Genomic DNA, 26,327 nt, shown 5'->3' with positions numbered 1-26,327 from the left:
AGGACAGGCATTAAAAAACACTTCAAGTAACTAGTCCTTACAGGATTTTTGCAGGATTTTTTCAGATTTTTGTGGCCTACAGTTTTTTAGTGGCTTTTCTCAAAACCTGTATTTTAAAATGTTGAAATGTTAAATAAAAAACAAAGAAGCAAACAAAAAAAGCCTTCTTCACACTTCCCGTGTCTCTGGCTTCGTAACTTACGTAACTAACATTAACTTTACCCTGCGTTGACGTAATTTCTGATATTTGTGAAAAAGGCTCATTAGCTGAGGCATGTTCTTTCTATTTACTCTTGCTATCAGGAACTATTTTTTAGCTGAAAGACAGCATTTAATGAACTTACATACATTTTAAAAAAGATATTTTTTATTTTGTGGTAACCGTTTTATAAAAGCTTTGCGTTGTGCCCTTCAGCCGTGATTTATTAAAAAATAGGCACATTTAGGTAGATTGGGCGTGCATTTCCTAAAAAAATAAAAAGTAATCCACTGTGTCTTCACTGTGTCGGCTCAGATGTCAGGAGTAAATGATGACTGCTATGTTCATTATTACATCCAACAACAGAACACCTCAATCGCTTAGGAGACATTTCTGTCTACACCTGCTCAGGCATTGAAACAGTAGTGGACTGATGACAGCTCACTCAGGGCCGGTCCAAGGTAAGAGGTAAGGGAAGATTTATAGGCAGTTCTGACTGGTTTTTAACTGGTTGATAATAAAAAAAAAATTCACTCAGAGTGTTGGAGAGCATAAGCGATTTACAGTGTGATGATGCACAGGCACAAACAGAAGTTTAACGATTGATTCAAAGTGGGCTTCGGCTGAATGCATGTTTCCATGACATTAGATGACATGTCTAGGCCCAAATTCTGCTTGAAATCTGAAGCAATCTTGAAAAATTGCAATCTCTGAATTATTTGGAGTTTGTTTGATTTAGCGTTACATTCAGCGATCGCAGAATCGCTAATTCCAAGAGGGACTGAGTAACTTCAGTCTTTGTGGCCCAAACACCAGAGCGATATCAAAGAACTAGCGAAGAGAAATGTTGACTATATAGACAACTTACAATGCCTGCGTCTGGGCCAGAAAACTGTGCTTGAACATAACGCAATATCTATGGCATTTAGAACAGGTCTTACAGCCCTACTTACCAAATGATGTGGAGCCAACTATGGAATTAAACTATATATATATATATATATATATTAGTGCTGTCAATCGATTAAAAAAAATTAACTAATTAATCGCACAATTTTCTAAAATTAATCGCGATTAATCGCGATTAATCGCAATTAAAAGACTGAAACTTTTTGGATATGTAAATGTAAAATGTAAATAATTAATGTAAACTCAAGACAAAGAAACTATTTAAATTCAAAATATGATTGTTTATTGGAATTTTTGTTTAACTTGTAACACAGATTTTCTCATGTAAACAACATACCTGCAATAACCCATCAATATCCTCCAAATTAACTGTTGGCTTGAAAGCCATTACAGAAATAAAAACACAGGCATGTAAGTACCATTTGAATTTCAAAACAATCAATGCCAATAAAAAACAAACATGATTTCCATGTTGAATTCTAAGTGGACTGCAAAAAAATTCCAAAGTATAGTCATTGCCAGTGCTTTAAGTGGGCCAGTACGCACAGGTACTCAGTACCGCCACTTCCAAATATAGCTCTTGAGCGTACCGCCACCTCTCCGTGCGGCCAGAACGTGCTTGTAGCGTACCGGTACGCTCATTTGGACATCTGTTTTAATAGAGGTTTTAATCTTTTACCTGCACTGCCGATTTTCAGAGCGCCCTTCACAATGCAAGCTTCCTAATTCATCCCACCCAGAGCAGAAACTACATTACCCATTCACCCTTAAGTTATACAAGTGAATAGCGCATGTGTTGCTTTTCCCACTGTTAAGTGTCAACAACTCAACGTGGCCGGAGAAGGTGTGTGAAACTCGTTGTAAGTTATACTAAAGCAAAATCTTGAGTATTTATTGTCTGATAAACATTAAAAACTGTCTGCGGAGGTTGAGTCGTCCTGCAGCCCCCGCTGGCTGCTCATTGGCTGCAGCATCTTTTTTCTAAGTTCTAAAAAAAATACCGTAGACGGCAAGGCACAAATTTAGATATTCATTTATCTAATTAATCTATAGCCTATGCACAAAGACAATATGGTCTTTTTGTCCCCTTTTTGTTTTAAAGCTTGATGAAGAGAGAGAGAGCGCAAGTTGCTGCAGCTGCGAGGAGGACAGTGATGCACGCGCACAGGAGTGATTGACAGTTCGCGGCACTGTGTACAAAAAAATACTCCGCTACACAATTATTTCGTTATTTTTCGTTTAAGCTTATTAACGTTAGCGTTACAGAAAGGTCTGATTTACGCACTGTTACAGTCATTGTTTTTTTTTTTAAACAATGACATATGAGTTCATGATTTTAATGTTGCTGTTTCTTGTGGCAGACTAAATGAAGAGTAGGCTAATGTTTCTTGTGGCAGACTGAAGAGTAATCCGGCAGAGTTTTATACTGAAACTTTCCGTCTAAAAGTCCTTCCTTGGTCTTATCCATATTTCTTTGCACGTTGAACACACATAGGCCACAACTGGAAATAAAAAAAACTGCAACCGCGTTAATTGCGTTATTTTTTTTTAACGCGTTAAATATTTCAAATTAATCGAATGCGTTAACGCGCTAATTTTGACAGCACTAATATATATATATATATATATATATATATATATATATATATATTTAGAAGAGTTTGTTTCTAGATCGGAGCGGATCTGGAGAAATGTAACACTATATTGCATCCTCGCCAAAGGATCCTCTGCAGTGAATGGTTGCCATCAGAAAGAGAGTCTAGGTATATTTAAGATTAAGTATTTAATGTGTCGTGACAGATCGCTGTAGTGCCTCTGTACAAGCGTCATGTGAACTAATCACATCTTCCTCTTTACTAGTTATTGCACAAAATAAACATGAATGAACATCAGAAGGTATCTTGTTTCAATCATGGAAAATATATCAAGTACATTTTAATTTTTTGGTTGATTCCTTTAAAGGAACAGGTTGTAGGACCGGCCACTAGAGGGCGCACTATTAAAACAATAACAATCGCGTGGTTTGATGACGCTAAGGAGGAGCCTGGAATGATGGGATTTGGTGTCTTCTACCCAACCGCTGACGACCATCAATCAGACGGAAAGATAAATCATGGATTTAACGCGAGTTCAACGATTTGCGTTAGTAGATTACATACAAAGTCAATGCAAAGACGTGATCAGACTACGGATCAGATGCGTCCTCGTGCGGGTCTAGAGACGCGATGCCCCGCGTTTTGCGTCTATGCCCCATAATACTAATCTTGTTGATCGTTATAATAGCATACGTTTTCTGTAAAGATACGAATCAAAATAACTCACCTGTCGAGTAAAACACAAGCGAGATCGGCATCTCTTTCTAGTTGAAGTTTGTCGCGAAGCTACTTCCGCCTTTGTGACACTGTTGTCATGTGGTTTCTACGTCAGTAAAGGCAGTAATAAAGGGTAACTAACGTCATTGACAGGCGACTGCACTGTCCCGTGTCACTTTTTAAAATGTGAATTTTCTCATGATTTACAAGTAGTTGAAAACATTAGAGATATTGTTAGTAATCAGCTGGACAAAATATTTAACACTAGCCTAGTGGTTTTTGGATATTTTACTCCAAATATCTTACACATTGTACCTTTAAGTCCTGAGGGTCTATTTGAAACAAGCTAGGAATTTAGTATTAAAAGCATGCTTGATATTTAGTATGATGTTCTCAGACTGCATTTTAATATAATAATAATAAACCATGATAATATTTTTGAAGCATCCTGTACCTTTGCAACATGAGCCTCAGGCACTCCTCTGAGGCGTGCGTAGAACTCTAGGTGCTCTCGTCCCGTCAGCAGGTCACTGATGGCATCAAACTGGGGACAGTAGCCCATCAGCTGATGAACCTTCTGCATTTCTGTAAGAACGCTGAATAAAACAAAAGCTTGGTAATGTTAGGGTGTTGGGATTAGTTGCCAGGATGTAGTAATAGTAATTAATTAGAAAATATTGCTATAATGTGTATCACATATTTTTGCATGACTAGGGTCTAACCTGTGGTTGCTAAGAAATGCTTCTCCGTAAGTGATGTGGGTGTCTCCTGTTAGCATGCGAAAGGTTGAGGTTTTCCCAGCCCCGTTAACACCAAGAAGCCCAAAACACTGCAATGGTAAAACAAAGAAATACTTAGCGCTAGTATGTATTTCCAAGAGAGGTCTGTAATATGCATCTCTGGTTACCTCTCCCCGAGGAATGCCCAAGCAAAGCCGGTTCACTGCTGGCTTCCTGCCTGCCTGGTATACCTACAGACACCAAAAGTCAGGTTTAACCCTTGAGTAGATAACGTTTTACAGCTGTTTGTGTGGTATTTGGTGTACCTTGCTAAGGTCTTTGAGGATGAGAACGTCTCCCACAGCTCTACCACTCTTGACACGATCTCGCTCTCTCGCCACATCCTCATCCTCCGTGCCCAGGGGGGGCAGCACAAAGCCAGACCATCGGCTGAAGGGAAAATATTTATTTATTTATTAGGAACAACTACACAGCTGTATGTATGTTAATGTATTCGATATCACAATTCAAGCATACAAATGTACCTCAAATTAACAAAGAATTTATACTGCAGGAGAACAGTGAAGATGAAAAACACAATTCCTTCCATCGCCATTGCAAACAGGTTCTTCCCGACAAAATCCCAGGATAAAGGATCCAGATTCTGTTTGGTTCCTGTTGTAATCCAAAAACAGGGTACATGACGATTTAAATCTCACAGTTGCCCATGCCTACTGCAGAACTATTCGTTTATCAGTGACAGAGCTCTTCGTAAAATTACCCAGTCGCTGAAACGCATCTGCCATGGCTTGGTTCTTGGCCATGTCAATGAGACCTCGGCCCAGACAGAAGTGAGGGAAGATCAGAAAGACCTTCTTCAGGATCCTGTTAACCTCGTTCAAATGCTGAGTACAACATAAAAATAAAATAGATTTTATTTCTTACATTTGACTTTTTTTGTTATTTACCGTATTTACCGGACTATAAGTCGCACTTCTTTTCATAGTTTGGCTGGTCCTGCGACTCATAGTCAGGAGCGACTTATTTATCAAAATTAATTTGACATGAACCAAGAGAAATGAACCAAGAGAAAACATTACCGTCTCCAGGCGCGAGAGGGCGCTCTATGCTGCTCTGTGCTCCTGTAGTCTACACTGAAGACATATAGCCCTCTCGCGGCTGTAGACGGTAATGTTTTCTCTTGGTTCTTGGTTCCAAATAAATGCGACTTATAGTCCAGTGCGACTTATATATGGTTTTTTTCCTCGTCATGACGTATTTTTGGACTGATGCGACTTATACTCAGGTGCGACTTATAGTCAGAAAAATACAGTATTCAAGCTTTTTTATTGAATGCTATTTTTGTTTTTTTACATTCCGTGAAGCAAAATAGCTGTAAACTATCATTCTTTTTGTAAATTCTGTAAATTTTTTTTTTTTTTAACTAAGGAGCCAGGAACAGGATGCACATGGGTTAATCATGGTAAGCAGTTGGTATGGTCTGCATCCCTCACCTCGTCAATAAAGAGCTCCAGGACAAAGGTGGCAACGCTTCCATTGATGCCGATAAAGAGGTTGATGGAGGTGAGGACCACGTAGGCAGTGCTAGGGACGGAGAAGATGAAGGAGGCTGGGTACATGAGTGGAGTGATAGACCAGCTGCAACAGACACAAACAAAGTGGTGGATCAACATGGTTGACCAAGGAGGTTTAGACGGTTAAGCAGGACCATGCTGGGGACCACCGAAACAAAACAAGGAAGGTTAGTAAATGCACTAATGTGCTGGCGAGTCATTAACTGAACCAGTAAATCTCCAGTGATGTAATCATTTCTCACCCATACAGCAAGAGTAAGAGCACCAGTGCAGGCAGATTCTTCTCAGATACATATGACTCCTGCTGGAAGCTGATGAAGATGAAGACCACCATAGTGGCTGGTACAGTATAGTTCAGCTGCAAACGCAAGAAACACTAAATCAGTTTTAATCACCATTTTAAGTTATTTCTCAGCCACATCAAACCTGCAGAACTGACCATGTCCCATACGTAGTTGGTGGTCCAGTACAGGATGGGCTTCACTCCGCTGACAAACTGGAGGTGTTTTGATTTACTCACCCGTTCCTCAATAAGGAACAGGACGAAGCTGGCAGGAACAAATGACATGGCGAAAATAACACAAATGGACACCAGAACGTCCACTGAGGTGGTCATCCTGCAGAGACCAGAGAGAAAGAAAAGCATTGACAGATTTTTCACTAAACAATTATTTCCAATTTTCCAAGACCTCGATTAAATACTTTCTTTAATCACTCAGATGTTAAATTGGTGTAGACAGTGCATGCAAGTCAGACTACAACAGTAGAAATATATTCTTGATCTCACATACAATTCTCGCATTTTGCCCCCTAGTTAAACATTGCATATGCATACGATCAGACTAAACTATTTTCCATTGGAAACAAATGAGCTCTGGTCTGTCGTTGTTGGAGATGTGAAAAGGCAAAGGCAGCTTTAGTGGATTTCTCTCAGCAGACACTGATTACATACAGGGCCATCTCTGTCAGCTGCTCCTTGGTGAGGTTGAGCGGGTGATTGTAGGCTGTCATTCCATATTTACGTCTTTCCATGTCAGGTGGCAGGTTGGCACGAAGGAGACCATTGTTCATGATATTCACGAATGATGCCATGGCATGCCATCCTTTATTATTAAACCAGACCTGAGAGAGAGAACATATCACAGCCAAATGAAGAGATCAGGAGCTTGAGCTTGAGAGGTCACTCACATGTGTCTTACTCACCTTCACGTTATTTTGGCTGGTGAGTCCCGCAAGGACATCTGGTAGTCTGTGAAGGAGCTGATCTAAAGAGCCATTCTGCAAAAGAAAATGTGTGAATATGTGATAAGTATTGTCTATGACAATGTTGTTTTTACGATGGGCAACCTGACAATAATCAAGCGTGTCACTGTCTTTGCATGAACCTAACAAAAAAAACACCTTGAGAGTGCACACTTTAACTGCATGAAAAAAATTTACGACACAATATTGTCTATCATTAAAAAAACACTATATATTTTTTCAATTCATATCATTATTTATGCAATTTTAAAATTAATTGCAGTGTAAATACATTTATGCCACCTTTGAGTTGCATTCTGTCAGTCTGTACAAATACATCTAGATGCCACTTCAGATGCCACTTCTGTGTCACCAAATTGATTTTATTGGTAACAGTCCTATAGTGTCGTCTTATTGTAACTGAATTTATTGATTAAATGTAAGAATTTTATATGAAAGATGATGCAAATATCACCCCTTACTAGAAAAATGCATTAACCACTGCACAGAATTTGAAGAACCAGCCAAAAAGTGAGGTGGCATACCTCTATAATGTTGTAGCGTCTCCTGATAGCCAAAACAGACTCCTCCAGGTAATGTGGCTCATCCACAGCTTGAGAGCTTTTTGCTCCGAGAGAGAAACCTCCATATCTGCGACAGGTAAGCAGAATTGATATGAACACGGAATTGAAAGGAAATTAAATATTGAATGTTTGGATTCCGATGGCAATCAGCTCACCTAAATTCATTTACCCATTTTTTCGTCTTCAAACTGTGTGTGAGAGAAAAAAATACACATCTCTGCTGTCAAAACAGATATTTTTATTTTATTACTGAGCGGTTTAAGAAATAAATGAAAGAGGAACCTTTTCTTCAGAATCTGGGGATATGTTTTGATGAGGTAGTCAGAAATGTTGCGACCAGTCAGATTTTGCAGGAAATCACCTGTCATTGATTTCATCTACAATGGGAAAAGGTGGTAGTTTTAGTACAAAAACAAAAACACAAAAATAATTAAAAAAACAGCTAAAATTATTCCATTTAAATATGTGTTTTTAACTTGCCATGTCCACTAATAAGCAAAATTATATTTTCAAGATTCATTTATTAAACATTTCTCTTTTTTCTCTTGGTTTCTAAGTTCTTTTTCTCAAATGTGTTTTTTACTGTGCAGACCAATAAATGTAAAAGTCAAATCATTATAATAACAATAATTATTATTATTATTAACAATGACGGTATATTTCTGGGAACACAACATACAGCACATGAAGTTACACTCATTCAAAGGTTTGGGGTCAGAAAGAATATTATTTAAGAATTAATACTTTTATTCAGATATTTAATGAATTACATTTATCAAAGTGAAATTTAAAAAAAAAAAATCAACATTGTTACAAAATATTATTTTAAATGAATTCTGTTCTCTTTCTATTCATATAATACAGTACTGTGCAAAAAGTATTTTCACCAACAAAAAATGGTTTTAAGTCAGTTATTTCTGTCTTTTGCTGTAGTGTGTCAGTAGGAAATATCCATTTACATTTACAATATTTTTTTATAATTATAACAGTCCAGTGGGATTTCTGTTTGCACAAGGAGTCTGACAACAGCCAGTGCTCCACACAGAGATCTGATCTCATCATCATCCAGTCAAAAATCTTCTTTTAAAAACAACAAGTTAAATGTTACAGACCCACAACGTTTGAGTGTATTGTATATTATGAATGAACACAAGGATGGAGGACAGACCTGAGGAGGGGGGATTCCCCCTGCCCCCTCCGGACAGTCCGGCAGCATCCTGCGGATATCCTCGGTGCTGCACTCGCAGTCAGGGGACGGCTTCTCTACAGTCCAGTTGCCTTTTTGAAAGAGTTGCCACATGCTGAAGGGAATCTGGGGCCGGACAAACTTTATTTCACCTTCCTCTGAACACTCAGTGTCTCTGAAAAAGCACACAATTAAACATCACAATACACTGATTAAATAGTTGGGCTACACTATTAATCCAATGAAATTAATCGTGATTGTCTTATGCATTTAGTAAGTGAAGCCGGTTCTGTGATTAGCAGTAAATCACCTGCTTTCAGGTGGAGCAGCATGTCCTACACAGAGCCGTAGTTCTCTGACAAGCAAAATTGCGTTCATAATCACAGACGATATAATCATAGGATTATGAAATCGACCAAATACTTCGCAATTATGACAGCTGTTTGCTTATTCTTCTCAGTGAACTACAGCTCTGTGTAGTAAATGCTGCTCCATCTGAGAGCCCATGAAAATACCACATTTAATAACGGCATATTTGGATTTTCAGCATGAGAGCGCCCTCTGGCCTTTGGATGGAGATTTACTGCTGATCACAGGACTGTGCTTCACTGAAACATACGCATGACAATTGCAGCTTCTGCCTGATCGCAATTTATTGCCTTTGAGATTTAATTTTGTTTAATTGTGCAGCCCTATTAAACAGGCTAGTTTATTTGCTTATGACAGGGATCCTACCCGCTCGGCTCCATACATCTGGTCCCAAACCCAGGTGGGTTCAGCAGGGCGTCCAGGAGGTTCTGTATGGCTGGATTCTGTGGGGCATCATTGCTTTATGGGAAAGAGAAAATAAGCGATCTGAAGGTGACAGCAGGATTTTTCTTGAATTTTTTCTCACCATCCCTGAATGTGTACCTGAAGAAGGTGAACTGCTCTCCGTACATCCATGGCTGGAGCTCCAGGGGTGGATATTTCCCAAAGGGTGGGACAATGAGACTGAAGAGCAGAGCGATAAGGACAAACACCGCAGGAAGAACAATCTGCAAACACACATTGTCTTCATAAAAAAATAGACCATTGTTTGATAATGTTTTTGAAAGAAATCTCTTATGCTTAACAAAGCTACATTTATTTAATCAAAAATACAATAAAAACAATAATATTGTGACATTTTACTCCAGTCTTTAGTGTCACATGATCCAAGAACAGCATTCATTTAAAAATTTTCGTAACATTCGAAATGTCTTTACTATCAATTTTGAGCAATTTACTTGTAGTTAATTTCATTATTATTGAAAAAGAAAACTTTGTTTTTGAACGGTCGTGTATTTGACATTATATACTTTTATATACATTACATACTTTTGTTAAATTGAAATTATAATATATATATATATATATATATATATATATATATATATATATATATATATATATATATATATATATATATACATTTAAATACATTTCTTTCTGATGACTCAATATGTACTGACCAAAATAATTAAAATTGTTGTTGACAGATTTAAGCCGATAACTATTTGCGTGGTTTGGCATGTTTTAAATTCTATACTATTTTGTCTAAATAAATGATAAAAATCAAAAACATAGTCTTAAATACCATAATTTCGGAATTTAGGATTAAAATTTTTTGTATATTTACATTTAAGACTTTTTTTATTTATCTTTTAAAAGATATGCATTAAGTGATGCTTAGATGACAGCAAAGGTAATTAAATATTCAACAGCCATCAGAAAGTGGACTCAAAAAACTCGGAAGACAAGGAACAAAATGCTGAATATTACTATAACCTTACATATTACTTCTAAGTGCCAAGTTACTTAGAATTAACTGCTGTCAAAGCAGACAATATATATATATATATATATTTTTTTTTTTTCATTTGTAATAACCTGTACTATTGAATAATGCACTATAATACCAAGAACATGTATATGGTTAATGCAATAAGACACACACACACACACACACATACTTATTAGTTGATAATTTCAAAAAGATCATAGTAACTGATCTTTCAGTTCTGTGTACCTGAGCAAGAATGCCTCTGCGACTGCGAAGGGCATACTTCAGTCTTTTGGTGAAAAGCGCTCGAAGCTGCTGACATGTGAGGAAGCAGCCTGTTAGAGGAGCATTGCCCCCCTGACCGTCCCCACTCAGCGGTTCTGTCTCCCGGGCCTCTGTGTGCCAGAGAAAGAGCTTCTGGTTAATGACATCTCTTTACAGCTGTTCTGACCTGCGGTGCTACTGTCAACAATGACTACAGTCAGTTTTGTTTTATACCTCTCCTGATTGGCTGTTTTCGTCCTGCCAGCGAAGCAGAGAGAAGAGCAAAAAATAAATAAATAAAATCTTCTTTTAAATTCCTTACAAAACCACGCCTCACACTTCGGATCTTTTTTCGCCATTCATGATTTCAATTGAAATCACTGTTTCAGTTCGTCCCAACTTGCATAATATCCTTTCGAAACATGATTTATCCCATTTCATCTTCTTTTATTGAACATACACCTACACAAATATGCTACTATTGCATATTGTTATGGGATGCAGGGATCAGCTGCATAAAACATAGCCACTGCGTTAAAACTATGTCAAAACTGTCTTAAGAAATATGCTGTCATTATATGTTTTCCTTTTTGGATTCAAATTAGACCAGTCTATTTTTATTTTTTATCTTTTGATCCCTAACCTAATCGAAGCTTCTTTTTTTTTGCAACCGGGCAGAGATTTAATCTCATTGGCTCAGTGGGCATAAAATGAATTTGTTTACCTGTGTCTCTATCCACAGACGGCGCCCCCTGGTGGACTGGAGACGCTGCTGGCTCCTCAGGGTCTGCATCTACACCCGTCTCCTCAGCCACACGCAAAAAGATCTAACATATACAAGCAAAGCTAAATATTACAGTCTAGAAAAGCCCCTTCTGCCTCCACATGGCGAGAAGACAGCCATTAGGATAAACACTTTCTACTTAGTACTGGTTTATTATTAGCTAATGTTAGAACCTACAAAGGCTTAAGAGGGATTTTCTCTCTTGGCGCCAGATTAGGAAAATTACTGGCCCTAGACAGACCTGTATACCCGAGAGGGGTAAATCCTTTTACAGTAAGAATGAATCAATGGAGACGACAAGCTCATGTTTCAGGACCATCTCACCTCTTCTAACGTGGTGTCTGACAGTCCATAACTGACCACACCAAACTCGCCCTGCCGCTTGTTCAGTTCCTTCAAAAAGAGGGCGAGACTGCCGTCCTCTGAGGCTGCATGGGGCAAGTTGATGACCGCCTCTCTGCCAATGTCCTCCACCAGCTGAGTTTCAGGGATGTACTGCTGTGCAAGAGCCATAAGGGCGGCAACATCTAAAACAGGAAGGTATGAGAGCCCACAGATCAGGGATGGGCAACACAGACCCAAGAGATCCACTTTCCTGCAGAGTTTAATGCCAACCCTAATTAAAAACACCTAAAGAAGCTAACAGTAGTTTTCCGGATTACTAGAAAATTACAGGCACTAGAGTCTGATTATGGTTAGAGTTAAACTCTGCAGGATCCTGAGGGCCAGAGTCACTCAGCCCTGTCTTAGAAAATACAGAGGCCTGGATTTAAACAGCATTACAACATGAGATGCAAACAACCTAGTGAGCCAAAGCTGGACCTACCAAATCCATTCTCTTCACTGCCCAGTCCTGTGTCATCACTTACTGAGGAATCGCTGTCCTGAAACACAGAGACCTTTATGTTATTTTAATATTATGAAGAAAAGCAGTGTGTAACTGGTGTACAACTGTCAGGGTATTTTCACACTGGCTTGTTTTTGGAGAATTTACTTTGGAACCTGGAGCCGGATTCATTAAACATTCTTAAGAAGATTTTCGTGAATCTGGCCCCTGGTGTTTTTTCTCCCTTTGCTTGATTCAAGCATATGTGAACTTGGCAATCACACTTGGATCTGCACCAAAACAATTGGTCTGTTTTGGAACAAATGATCTACAAAGCTCTCAAGGTACTCAATATCAAATGGTATATCTGCTCTTCATGTGGGGCATCTCACCTTGGTAGCTGCAGTTAAAGGGAGTTTGCCAGTGCTGGCGCTGCTGGGCATACTATGCATCTCTCTCTTGACCAGCGTAAGGTAGTATCCAGTACCAAGATGAGCCTTGAGGAAGAGCGGCGTTCCACAGCAGCACAGCTTCCCCTGGGAAATGATTGCAATGCGGTCACCGAGGAGGTCAGCCTCATCCATGTAATGTGTGGACAGAATGATGGTGCGGCCTGAAAACCAAAGGGCATTTAGTCTAACAGCTGACAAACCAGTAGGTATAGTCATTTTTCAAATAGCAAAGCTTTAAAAGACCTTGACGGTACTTGAGCAGAAGGTCCCAGATCCCACGGCGGGAGTAAGGGTCCACACCAGCTGTGGGCTCATCCAAGACCACAACCTTTGACCCGCCTATGAAAGCGATCGCAACTGACAGTTTCCTTTGCATGCCACCTGACAAGAAAGACAAAAAAAGTCCCAAGTAAAGCAGAGAGGTCACAGTTGAGAGAACACCATAAACGACATTGAACACCTGAATGGGTTTCAAATACGAAAAGTCAAACCCAAAATTATTCAGACACCAGATATCATAATTTTTACTGAAGTGAGTATCGCAAAATAAAATAAAATGTGCATTATTATACCCCAAAATCCTTCAAACAGTGGACTACCGGTTAAACTGATAAACATTTGGGACCAAAAATGATTCAAACACTTTGACCTGACCATGTTTTGCTTTCATTTCTAATGCAACCTTTCTACACCAGACCGAACACAATTAAGCATTGCTTGGTAACTGGTTGACCTAAATTGGCGTTGTCTTATTGTGTACTTAAATTTAACAGCTGACAGCTATTCAACCTAATTGATTACATACCTTTCAATCAAAGTTATCTGACAGTATCAAGATGAAGTTAACCCGAGTTCTTGTCATATTTTATAACCATTATCGATTCGAAACTATAGCGAATTATGTGAGAACGTTTTAAAGGTGTCTGAATACATTTTTGTTTGACTGTATTTGTTAATCTACCTGAAAGGTTTTTGGTCTGCTCGTGTCGTTTGTGCTGTAAGCCCACATCCTCCAGAAGTGAATCCATCTCCTTCTTCACTTCCTTCAGACTCATGCCCTTCATTCGACCATAGAACCACACATGCTCCTCCACCGTCAGACTTCAGTGACACAGAGGAGGACACCAATAATGTTAAACATGCAGAATAGGTTAGCATGAAAGTATTAGTTTGACTCATATGGCAACACAAATGTTAATATTTATAAAATGTATAAAAACTATTGTTGTACCATGTCAATAATGTTGGTTATTATATTATATCAACATTATATTATTGTATCAACCAGTGCTTTTATTGCCATAGAATAATAATTCATTAATAATTATTATCTCAAAAGCAAAAATAATACACTAATTTGATTTCACCACAGTGCATGTAAAATTATGACGATATCACTTTTTAATTTTTTGTTGACTGGTGCCATACATGTCAAAAAGGACGTTGTGCTGGGGACAAACTCCCAGAGTCCTGCGGATCATGTCCATATCTGTGCGAATGTCCATTCCCTTCACGTATATCGTACCAGCAGTGGGAGGAAACAGTCCTGTTAGAATGGACCTGTGAGTCAAATCATCAGGGAAGCATTGAATGAGACAAAGATTTTAAAGTAAATCAAACATATTTAATATTTTTTTTAACGATTCGTTAAGCTCTCACATAGTGGTCGTCTTGCCAGCTCCATTATGACCCAGAAAGGATGTTATTTGTCCCTCATAGAACTTTATGTTCAGGTGATTGACAGCAAGCTTGGCCCCTTTTTTATAAATCTTCACTAAGTTTCTTATGGAAACTCCCAGAATTAGGTTTGTCGGCTCAGCTTCAATCCGATCTGTAATCAACATTGCAAAAACATGCTGTACACATGACACAGACACTGAAAACTTGTGTATTTCAAACATTGTCACTTATAGTTTGATGCGCTTACCATCGGGTTCATCTCTCGGAGCAGGAGGAACAGGTAACCCCACTTCTAAAGGTACCCCACCCCAGTAATTCAGCTGGAAGATAAAATACCACGGTCTGGGGACCCCATACTGCCCTGTTAAACACATGCAATTATTGTCAGATTTTCACATACAGATAAAATCAACAAAATGAGTGTGTTTATCACTTAAGTTTAATAAACCAAGTTATAAAAAAAACTGTATTTGACATGTACCAACATGTTACTGAGACTGTATTAAATAATAATGCCATGGTACTTTGATGCTGCATTATATGTGAAAACTTCAGCGACACACTTTCACACAAATTTCCTCCGTTTTCGCTTAGTAAATACCTTTATGTTTCTAAACTAAAACAGTGAAACAGGAATGCCTTCGGTCAAAACTTGGGGTTTTATTGCGTTGTCTTTTTATTATTCATTTGCATTTAACTTATTTATTTATAATAAACTCATTTTTGATAACTTTGAGACATGCGATGTACGCAACCACTAAAATGGTTGGGTCAGTAATGATTTAATACCTTTATAGCAAACAGGCATTAAATTGATCAAAAGCGACAGTATCATGACTTTTTTAATGTGTATTCCTGTTTCAAATAAATTCTGTTCCTTTCAACTTTCTATGCATCCTGAAACAAAAGTGCCACAAAGAGCACAGTTTTCAATATTTATAATAATAGAAAATGTTTCTCGGGCACCAAATCAGCATATTAGAATGATTTCTGAAGAATTATGTGACGCGAAGACTGGCGTAATGATAATGAAAATACAGCTTTGCATCACAGGAATCGACTACACTTTAAATATTTAGAAATATAGTTATTATCATTGAGAAATCCATAGAAGTTAAGATATCAAAGGAAGACTTTTGCGTTTGCTCACAGAAAGATGCTTTACCTGGAAAAACAGCTTCAATGTACCAAGTGGCCAGTGCATAGATGACGGCATCTGCGTACAGCATCACAATGGAGACGGTGAAGTTGTAGCTGTCTCCCTCCAAAGGGCTGGATCTCAAGTTGAACCACTGGATCCCCACACCTTGTTCTTCATACTGCGAGAAATACTCACAGCCAAAACCAAAGGCTACTGGAGACAGGAAGCTCTACAGGGCAATAATAAAGCATTACTTCAAACATCTGAATGACAGGGTTTATTACTAACAGACAGATATGCAAGTTGTTTTCTAATAATCTTCCCCTACGTTCCTGGGGAAGCAGATGAAAGCTCTCACCGCTAAGATCCTGTGTGTGCTGGTCAGATGTTCCCTCCAGGCCACACACAGCACATACGGCAGGTACAGAGTGAAGTAAATGAGTCCTCCACATGCTGCAGCCAGGTTAGCTCGCGAGAAGAACGTGCTGATGAGGAAGCAAAGCATGATGGTGGCTGTAGCAAATGCAGCCAGGAAGAAGAACACAACAGCAGGGTCACTGTAGGGTAAGATATCGCCCCACTGCAGGAAACAGAAGAGTCACAAACTTCAAAAAGGGTATGGTTATCTCAAAAAATCTTTTGATGAATAAGAGCACAAAAACAAGTGTTTTGGGCTCAGGAGAGCTGTGACTTTGTTCGCACACTACCAGAGTTCACCTTAAGGGCGGCGATAAGCAGTCCAGCACTGAACAGGAAGGGCAGGTAACTGCTGATGAACCAGCTGAGCCACAACATCCCAGAGCTCAGACCCATGATACGCATCGTCTCCTTCAGACGAGCCTCTTTCTCAAAGACCACGCCCTTTATGATCATAGCCACTGAATAGATCCACGCCAGAGTCATAAACAGAGGCAGAGAACGATTCAGGACGCGTATAAACCTAAGACAAGAGGATAGAGACGGTTGGCCTAAATTACATTTTTGTAAGAATAACAAAAGAGAACAAAGAGAAAACATTACCGTCTCCAGCCGCGAGAGGGCGCTCTATGCTGCTCTGTGCTCCTGTAGTCTACACTGAAAACATATAGCGCCCTCTCGCGGCTGGAGACGGTAATGTTTTCTCTGGGTTCTAAATAAATGTGACTTATAGTCCAGTGCGACTCATATATGTTTTTTTTCCTCATCATGACATATTTTTGGACTGATGTGACTTATACTCAGGTGCGACTTATAGTCTGAAAAATACGGTAATAACATTTTCGTACACCTTTGACTACATGCACTACTGTCTTCTGTTTGGAGTCTGTATGATTTTGTAACGTTTCTGAAGGAAGTCTCTTATCAAGGATCTTATTATGTATGCTCATCAAGGATTCATAAAGGCTGCATTTATTTGATCAAAACTAAAGTAAAAACGGCACTGATTTAATTATCAAGAAAAATTACTTATTATTATCAGTATTAAAAACCACTGTGCTGCTTTATATTTTTGTGCAAACTGTCTTTGTTGAATAGAAAGTTCAAAAGAACAGGATTTATTTGAAATAGAAATCTTTTGTAACATTATAAATAAACCTGTAGCTCAATTGGTAGAGCACTGCCTGAACGCACTGTAAGTCACTTGGGATAAAAGCGTCTGCTAAATGCATAAATTTAATTTAATTTAATTTAATTTAATTTAATTTAATTTAATTTAATTTAATTTAAATTAATTTAATTTAATTTAATTTAATTATAAATGCCTTTACTGTCACAGTAGACCATTTTAGGGACAAAAAGCTTTAATTTATTCGAAATTGTAATGTTCCTCATCATTACCTTTTATGAGTTCTAAAATTAATTTTAAACAAACACCAACGTTTCTTTTGAGAACGTACAATATGGCGTTTTACAACCTCAACAAATCTTTGTGCTATAAAAAGTTAATAATAATTATTATTATTAGAAATGAATGCCTGTTAATATTAGTCTCATAATAATATAATGTTAAAATAATGTTAATAATAAACATACCAAAAAATAAAAAAAACATATTAATGGATATGGCACAAAGTTACTGTACATTGTGGAATAACATCATGTGGTGTGAAACAGAGCGGTGTAACTCACACGTCATCAACAAAGCAGGGGTAGGGCATCTGCTGCACATATATGCCCATTTTCGCCTCTTTACCGGTGAGCAAACGTGTCACAGCTCTCTCAACTAAATCCTGTACATAAATAAAACCACCCCACACATAGCGGAGGTCACTGAACGGTTCAGCAGCCGGGCCTGGATCCCAAAATCTGTCACATGACAAAACACCATATCAGCTCCATTAATCAAGTGACAATGGAAGCCATACAAAAATCAATTTCTCCTGTAAACTTAAGTTTGTGTGTGGACTTTCAGCGTACTTGTCTTTGATCTTGTTCGTGCGGGTTACATCATCTATGTCCATGCGGATCTTGTATTTGACATGAGACGGCAGAGAGGACGATGAAGGCTCTGGAAGGAGGAAGACGATTCCGGCCCAAAACTGACGATCTTCCAGCAGCTCCAGGGCTCGTTCGACCATCTCACCCTCCGTGGCCAGACCCTCCATTTTATTCAGAGAGAAGCACTGGGACAATAGAGGGAGTACAGTAGATAAACGACAGCCAACACAAAAGATGTTGACAATATATGACAATCACCGGCCTGGCTCTAAAGCATCTTAGATCCACTGAAAGTACAAATCTTTGTCCATCACACTCCTGTTTCGATTAATAACATAGCTTTCAACCTAATGTTTATGTGTCACAGCTGATACATATTTTCAGTAATGCAAATATATGAATTATTCATTAAAAATGGAACAGGTTGTCTACATTGTTCATTTTCAAAGTGCAAAAACATCTGGTTATTTATTACTGGATCATTCATGAAAGTGAAGGGAGCACTATGTAAATAATTCATTCACCATCTGGCTATACTTAATGTATCTTATAATACATTGTATGCCAATATTAATTGCAAAACTTGAAAGTAAATATACATTGAATAGTATATGCAACTCTTTGTGGTGGATTTTATTAAATAATGAGTTTTAAATGGACCTTTAAAGTTGTCTCTTCCTCATAAACTTTCATTGCTATTCCCCCATTTTGTATTGTTTGTTATATGCCATTTTTTATGAATTAAATAAATCAGTAAAGATATTTTGTTTGTTTCATTATGCTTTCTGTTCTGTTTTTACCGTTTTTCTCATATATATTAGTTTTGTCTACTTTTAATGTATGAGTGTATATGAAAAACAGTTAAATGCAATAAATCATCCAACAAAGGACAAGGAAAATTGTTTAATATATTAATTATAACAATAATTAATAAGGACAGTGCATTTAGTAATATATTAAAACTTACATTTAAAGCAAAATAATACTCATCAAAAGTTTTTGGTATTTATTAATATTTTGACTTAGCATTTATGTTTTATATTTTTAGTTTTCATTTAAAAAAATGTTTTAAGTGTTTTGTATATATAGCTTTAATGTATTCTTATTTCAGAACTTTTTTTAAATTATTTTCTTTTAATAATCATACTTTAATTTATTTCACGTTTCAACCTTAATATCCAACGTTTTATTTTTAGTTAAAGTATTATTTTCACATACATAAAGGTATGAAGTATGTACTTTAAGTGTGTAGTCTGCAAATTAAGCCATATACCTCCAATGCCCTTCCTTCAAACCAATCAGGTACTATGTAAATACTACGTAAGCTGGTCGTAACATAAGCTGCAGATTGCAAGTACCTTAGTGAGTTCTGAGAGAGTGTGGAAGGTGTTGTTTAAATCCTGGTACAGATCCAGCCAGGTGGGTGGAGCGCCATCTCTGCGAGGTGTATCTGGGTCAGGCGTTGAGAGGAAACGGGAAATGCGAGAGGCCGTCCACAAAGTGTTCTCAAGTTGTAGATTCACAACTACTGCCACCTCAGGCCTTCTCAGAAGATCCTGCAGGAGCCGAATTTCTAAACTGCTCTCCATGAAGGTTTTGATTCTGGGACCCACTTCCTGCCACGCCTCCTGCATGTCATTCAGAATCTGGAAGTCCTGAAAAGTTCTGTTTACCTAAAGGAACAAGAATTTCAGGGAAGTTCCAAAGACATCCCATTTCTAGAAACAGACATAATGCATAAAGGATGAGGGGCTGAGCGGAAGGGGTCTGTACCTCTGACATGACCGAACGGGTGACTGGAGTGTCTGGTGTGTAGAGCAGCTTTCCAACGAACAGTGGTTTGATGCTTCGCCACACAATCCGTGAGAGAGGGTTCGACTCCAGACTTCCAATCAGGTTTTCACAGAACGGAGCTAAAAGTTACAAAAAGGTACATAGCTTGCTAAGGATTCGATGTCAAAAAAACATCTATAGGATGTAGAGTTTCCCTGGTGCCCACACATCTGTGAGGGTGCAAACAAGTCTCCATTCATTTGTGCATGTAACTAAATTAATATTTACGTACTTTAAAAAATAAAATGTTGTGATTCATTAAATTTTTTAAGCATTTTAAAAAGATTCTCCATTGAAACGAATGACTCACAATTAAAAAAGCCAGGTTTTAAGATTGATGCACATGCATAGGAAGGATTTGTATTTGATGCATGGTAAATACAAGTGAATCGTTACATCGCTATAAATAAATCGAATGCGATTTTCATGTGCATCTCATCAATAAAAAAAAAAAAAGCTCCTGTAATTTGAAGTATGTCTCCAGCATGTGCGTTCAGATCAGGGTTGCCAGGTTTTCACAACAAATCCTGCCCAGTTGCTTCTTAAAACTAGTCCAAAACTAGCCCACTCGCGTTTCCGGGAGGTTCCGCGATAAAAATTGCTTCACGGGGTTAAAATATACATTTTTTGGAAGGGTTGCCCTGGTAAAATTCGCATTTTAGGGGCTAAATATCACGTTATTGGTATTGGGGTTGCTTCAAACCGCGAACATGAAAAACAATCGCAGACTTGGCAACACTGGTTCAGGTGTAGCGGCAGTTACTGCACAGAGCCTTAGTCTACCGACAACTAACACAAAATCGCTTTCAAAATCGACAAAGAATCGCCTGCGCTTTTAACATCGATTTTGTGTAGATTGTCAGTGAATTACGGCTGTGTAGTAAATGCCAACCAGTGTTGCCAAGTCTGTGGTTGTTTTTCATGTCCGCGGGTCAAAGCGACCCCAAAACAAATAACGTGATATTTATATACTTTTTTATATTTTAACCCCGGGAAGCATTTTTTTATCGGGGAACCTTCTGGAAACGCGATTGGGCTAGTTTTGGACTAGTTTTGAGCAGCAACTGCAGCAGGATTTGTTGTGAAAACCTGGCAACCCTGATCTGAATGCACATGCTGGGGATGTACTTCTAATAACAGGAGCGTCTTTACTGATAAGATCAAAGATGTGCATGAAAATCGCATTCGATTTTTTTGCACAGCCCTAAGTCAAACACGTCTTACTGGTGCTGTTGTCGTTTTCAAGGTCTGTCGCCTCTGATGCATTTCTGCCCAGGAAAGATTTGATGTCCTGATCTTCATACCAGTTGAATGAAGGGATTCTCTCTCCCCCTGCCTCTGGGTGTCCACACATGATTCTGGAGAAGGCACGAAAGCTCTCGCGTGGCAGTGCGGAGCGGTTTTCAGGTGTCAGTAGCCTCATCTCTGAGTTCAGCTCTGAGAAACTGGACAGAGAAGAGATCTGAGGGAGAAGATAGAAAAGGAGTCATTACAGTGATGTGAAAATGGACCTCTAACCTATATGCATCATTAAGTGTATTAAAATGACGTATTATTTATGTATCATGTACACTAAGCAGTTTCATAGTTATTGTGAGAACTGGCATTAATAGAACTCAAAACTACTCACGTCATCCATAACTGATGCTAGTTCCCGAGACACAGAGGAAACAACCCGACTGATGAGACGGAGATCAGCCGCATTTGCCTGCAGTCTGTCTCTCTGCAAGGAATTAACATGAAAAACACAATTTGAATATAAAATCTGAGATCATTTTTTAGCAATTTACAATTATGAAATAAAAAATACGGATCACTCAAACTGACACTATTTGTCCAATCAAACTAGAATGAGAATGTCCCTTCTCCTAATGCCAAAAACATCTGTGTCATTTCTAAGATGTGAAAGTTATGGTATATTTTAAAAAGGAAATGCCCTTTTGATATTTTTTATTAGCGTATTAGTGATGGGCGCTTTTGAAAACAGTGCTCATTGAAATTTCTAAACCTTTGAATCTTTCATTTGAAAGAAGTGGTTCAGATCCTCTAGAAAACTTGACAAGTCATGTAATTTCAGCATAATACAGTTTCAAATATGTCTAGTTCAGTTATGAACTCAAAATGCCGCAGGCTGATAAGTTCTTTACATTCAGTCTGTTAGCAATCACATATTAACTACACGAAGCAGCCTGACTGGTGTCTGCTGATTCTTTAGCCTGATTCTGTAGATTGGTTGCTCAGCATTTAAATATTCTGGTTCAGTGTTTGCCTGTAAGAAGGTCCTACAGCATGCAAGAAACCCTCCACCTCCTCCAGCACCACCTGTCTAGATCTGCTTTGGGATTTATGAGTGTCTGTTCATGCAGCAGCAACATACTGTATCTTACATGCACACAGGTGTGTTTGTGTATCTCTTGGCTGTGACAAATCCATATCTGTTTTAACGTTGCCATATCCATTCACAAGCTAAAAATATTTTGAGAGTTGCCATGATTGAAATAGATTTAACTGATCCCAGGACATCATTACATGTGCTCTTGTTGCATTTACAGCACCTTGACCAGCCTGTATGTTTCCAGCTTTTCGTAATAGAGAATAATTATGCAAAGCAAATTGGTTCAGTCGATTTGTTTTGTAAAGCTGTGTTTCTCCCTTCACTACGCGGAATAAATATGGAAGGCTGGAACATAAACTCACTAACCGTGAGGATCTTGCTGACGTCCAGCTGTGAGAGGAAGATCTGCTCGGCCTTCTGCATAATATTTGAAGGCACAGCACACAGCACCCTTTGCAGGTCAGGGAAAGAATCTCTTTTGTCAACAGTGAGGTACCGACCCAAGAGAGAAGCATTACAGACGATGTCTGACAGACGCATGCCTCCACCTGCTAATGCAACCTGGAGAACAAAAGAGGCACAATTAAGAATGTGTTGAAACAGATTAGGCGGCAGATCTTTTGTCACATATATGATGAGTATAACAGATTATCAAAAATGTAGGGCAGGCACTCCGTTCTGTCCATCCTTTGTTGATTAAACTTTGGGATGTGGGTGTTAGACACAAAGACAGCAGCAGATGAATGCAAGCTTGCATGGGTGGGTTTAAGCAGACTAAATAAGTTCAGCATACATTGTCGAAGAGGAGTCTGGGGTCTCACTGGGTTATGATTTTTTTAAAATGAAACGATTCATCAATAGCATGCAGTTTCATTCCATGCCTAATTGAAAAAAAGTTTGTTTCTCACCACTTGAAGGTTCAATCGTGCCCGCAGTAATTGATCAACAGATGCTGAAGGGATGCTGGTGTTTGTCCGCAGGAAGGAGGAGAAGCTTTCATTGGCTCTGAGATACTCTCTTACAGGTAGATCTTCAAGAGAGAAAAAACATAGAACATGTTGCATGCTTTTCAAAATGTTTCCTCTTACGCAGCTAACTACAACTGAGATAATGAATCTCACATGGGATTTTGAAGTTCTACAGTGAGATATTTGATTAACATGTCATACTCGGCCAAGCTTCTGGTCTTTCTCCGAGTCTCTGGATTGTCTGTGACAGGTCCTGTAAGTTGGAGAGTACTGTCCGGTTACCACTGATTGTCAGGACAGTTCTGATATCCACGAAAAGCCGAGATAGTCTGAGAATGAGAGATTAAAGCCCCATCAATGGCCAAGGCCAGAGAAAAGTAAAGTCTTGATAAATTGTCTGAAACACAGAAAGGCATCTCACATGGAGTTTTCAAAGTTGCTCACTCGCCCGGGTGTCTCTCCTGCCGTGGGGTGATGAAAACAGGGATTGTTGACATTGCAGATGATGCCCTGAAACCATGCCAGCGTGCCTGCTGAAGGAAGGGCCTTGTTGGGAAAATGACCTGAAATAATAATATATATATTAAAAAAAAAGACCAGCCAAATATAATTTTATTGCGAAACATTGATACATAAAGAGATTTAAATAAATGTAAACTGTTGCCTTAACCTATTTCGGAAATGTATTAACGCAGAACACATTTTTGTGTTTAAAAATGTGAGATACATGGCAATGGTATATAAAACAAAAATACATTTATAGTGTTGCATTATTCCCCAGCTAGCTGATGAACGATAAAAACATTGACACCCAATCAGAATCATTCTAAGATGATGATTATAAAAAAATGTATTCGCAGAACAAATAAATAAAAATGGTTGACAAATATGTCTGTGAATAGTGTGTTTCTACGATGGCATCAGTATTAAAAACCATTACGTTTTGCTTGAAGCTGCATCCATATCAATAAGTGTCAGTATAAAGTGCACAAACATTGCACAAAAATACTTAGTGCACCTTTAATGTTGGAATAAAACAGAAGTGTGAACATATTTCTGTCACTATTTTAACGAGTGGGTTAAACTGTTTCTCACACTACAAAAAAAAAAAAAGTGTGAGACTTGTTTTTGTTGACTGGGATTTGATTAGATCATTGGATTGTTGTTTGTGGTGTGTGTGTGTAATTAACCAATGAAATCAACCCATGGCTTCCAAGCTGGTATATGACTATTTAAGTAACGAGGGAAAAATACACTAACCATCTTTAAATTTTAGCCTTATTATATAAATATGTAACATTTCACTTAAAAATGTCCTTGTCATTATGACTGAACTTTCTTCAGGCAAGCCATCAAAAAGGTCATGATTTAGTATAAACAATGTCACAAGGGCTCAACAATGTCCTGATTTTCACTGTAGCTAATCAGCTTTGCCTCCCTGCCACCTGCCAAATAGGGAAGGCAACGTTCATGCACACAGGGCACCACTTACACTGGCTCTGTTTATACGGTGGGTGAGACTGCCGGACAGCAATGAGGATGAGGAAGAGGAAGAGCGGCCACAGGAGTTCAATAATCAATTGCACCTGTAAGAAGAAAGAAGAAGGCTTGATGTTTGACAACATCTCTCAGTGTAGACAGACTGCACAGTGTCTGACAGAGTGTGTATGTGTGCTGAGGCTAGGTTAATGTTACCACACCTTGTTTCTCCTGCGGTATGTGAAGTTTTTCCACAGCAGCAGGTAGAGCTGTGTTCCAATGGCCATGATGGATAGCACAAAACTACACAGCCATGGCAACCGAAGAAACCTACAACAACAAAACATGCTACTCTTCCACCATGCAAACACAATGAATTTTAATATTGCTCACTCTGAGCCAAAAAGACATTCAACTCAATAAAGGGCCTTCTTCTGATAAAACACAGAGGGTCTTCTGCATGCAATTAAAGTTAGTGGTTAAAAAATGACAAGCACTATACTCCATATGGATTGTGTTCTATATTGCAAGATTTCTGAATCTAAACGGTTGCTTTGCATAACGGAATAAACAAACTTTAAGATATTATTCTATGAAAATGTCCTGTTGTTGTTCTCATAATATGCAAATTTGGAGCTTTTGTAACTTGTTACAACTAGGAGTGTTACGATTCACTCGTTTTATCGATGCATCGATTACAAACCCTGATGATGCATTTTTACAAAATGCATTTAGATGTTAATCACATTGTGCGAGCTGTCTCTCAAATACCGGTTTATATACATGTTGCTGTTGAGTGGGCTGACATTTTTGACACACCCACCAAACAAGACAACGTTGCATGTCGTTCAGACCGGAAATCGTGTGAACTTGCCCATGATCTCTTCAGATTTGACTGTCACTTCCTGTTCTTAAAATCCTCATTATTCTAATTGGCTTACAGAGAGTCAAGACAAATAAATCCCACCAAACTGGGCACAGAAAATAAAGCACGAGTTTGTGTCTAGACAATAAAAAAATAAAATAAAATAAAAATAAGACTAATATTATTATGGTCTGCCTCTATTTGGACAAAATACAACGCTGATTTTACGTACAGAACTATAAATGGTTTATAACTGACCTTCACAACTGACAAACACCCATTGTGTAAGTCAATTAATTATTATTTTTAAAAGACTTAATTCAATGTTTTTAATAGAACTCATTTCACTAATTGTCCTGAGAGTGTGTAATAACAGAATATATTTTATAGCTTATAATAATTTGTCACAAGTATAATCCGTTCATTGTAGGTCAAATAATGTCGAATGATTCACACTGCCGCTATCAATATTTATAACCAACACAGTAATCACACATGCAATGCTGTTACCTTTCGTTTTAGCCAAAGCGTCCACTGCTTCATGAATGTAGCCGGTGTTACGAGACCACTTTGAGGAAGCGCAGCGATGGGCGGGACTTCCATTCAAAACATTGACGCCACAGTGAGCTCGTAACCAATCAAGAGCGCTGCACTCTGGACATGTAGCCAATCATTTGCTCTGTTTTCATTTTAGCGCCCGCCCACTTAGGCTTTACATAAACCCTGCGTAGT

At 38.4% G+C, this 26,327-nt stretch overlaps 1 protein-coding gene across 1 annotated transcript in view; it reads right to left on the bottom strand.

Annotated features, from left to right (window-relative positions):
• The window catches only part of abca7 (ATP-binding cassette, sub-family A (ABC1), member 7), a 29,366-nt gene extending 3,039 nt beyond the window's left edge, over positions 1–26,327 (bottom strand). The window contains exons 1-44 of the mRNA XM_026242528.1: positions 26,106–26,327; positions 24,952–25,060; positions 24,744–24,837; positions 23,673–23,814; positions 23,453–23,580; positions 23,192–23,313; positions 22,650–22,844; positions 21,579–21,671; positions 21,173–21,410; positions 19,889–20,028; positions 19,474–19,788; positions 18,095–18,300; positions 17,807–17,983; positions 16,415–16,637; positions 16,056–16,277; positions 15,722–15,926; positions 14,804–14,917; positions 14,536–14,707; positions 14,305–14,436; positions 13,838–13,977; positions 13,120–13,257; positions 12,817–13,037; positions 12,425–12,482; positions 11,923–12,125; positions 11,539–11,641; positions 11,049–11,072; positions 10,797–10,945; positions 9,659–9,783; positions 9,482–9,574; positions 8,729–8,921; positions 7,843–7,937; positions 7,716–7,748; positions 7,522–7,627; positions 6,938–7,012; positions 6,687–6,856; positions 6,174–6,351; positions 5,977–6,092; positions 5,654–5,798; positions 4,921–5,044; positions 4,685–4,814; positions 4,466–4,589; positions 4,328–4,390; positions 4,143–4,249; positions 3,875–4,016 (exon numbers count right to left, since the gene is read on the bottom strand). Coding sequence (XP_026098313.1) covers positions 3,875–4,016; positions 4,143–4,249; positions 4,328–4,390; positions 4,466–4,589; positions 4,685–4,814; positions 4,921–5,044; positions 5,654–5,798; positions 5,977–6,092; positions 6,174–6,351; positions 6,687–6,856; positions 6,938–7,012; positions 7,522–7,627; positions 7,716–7,748; positions 7,843–7,937; positions 8,729–8,921; positions 9,482–9,574; positions 9,659–9,783; positions 10,797–10,945; positions 11,049–11,072; positions 11,539–11,641; positions 11,923–12,125; positions 12,425–12,482; positions 12,817–13,037; positions 13,120–13,257; positions 13,838–13,977; positions 14,305–14,436; positions 14,536–14,707; positions 14,804–14,917; positions 15,722–15,926; positions 16,056–16,277; positions 16,415–16,637; positions 17,807–17,983; positions 18,095–18,300; positions 19,474–19,788; positions 19,889–20,028; positions 21,173–21,410; positions 21,579–21,671; positions 22,650–22,844; positions 23,192–23,313; positions 23,453–23,580; positions 23,673–23,814; positions 24,744–24,837; positions 24,952–25,017 — 6,039 coding nt within the window. The 5' untranslated portion in view covers positions 25,018–25,060; positions 26,106–26,327. The remainder of the gene's footprint in view (positions 1–3,874; positions 4,017–4,142; positions 4,250–4,327; positions 4,391–4,465; positions 4,590–4,684; positions 4,815–4,920; positions 5,045–5,653; positions 5,799–5,976; positions 6,093–6,173; positions 6,352–6,686; positions 6,857–6,937; positions 7,013–7,521; positions 7,628–7,715; positions 7,749–7,842; positions 7,938–8,728; positions 8,922–9,481; positions 9,575–9,658; positions 9,784–10,796; positions 10,946–11,048; positions 11,073–11,538; positions 11,642–11,922; positions 12,126–12,424; positions 12,483–12,816; positions 13,038–13,119; positions 13,258–13,837; positions 13,978–14,304; positions 14,437–14,535; positions 14,708–14,803; positions 14,918–15,721; positions 15,927–16,055; positions 16,278–16,414; positions 16,638–17,806; positions 17,984–18,094; positions 18,301–19,473; positions 19,789–19,888; positions 20,029–21,172; positions 21,411–21,578; positions 21,672–22,649; positions 22,845–23,191; positions 23,314–23,452; positions 23,581–23,672; positions 23,815–24,743; positions 24,838–24,951; positions 25,061–26,105) is intronic.

Source organism: Carassius auratus, unplaced genomic scaffold (genome assembly GCF_003368295.1).
Source record: "Carassius auratus strain Wakin unplaced genomic scaffold, ASM336829v1 scaf_tig00001591, whole genome shotgun sequence".
Classification (NCBI taxonomy): domain Eukaryota; kingdom Metazoa; phylum Chordata; class Actinopteri; order Cypriniformes; family Cyprinidae; genus Carassius; species Carassius auratus.
Note: the sequence above shows the minus strand (reverse complement) of the source record. Positions and strands in the feature narration are given on the sequence as shown.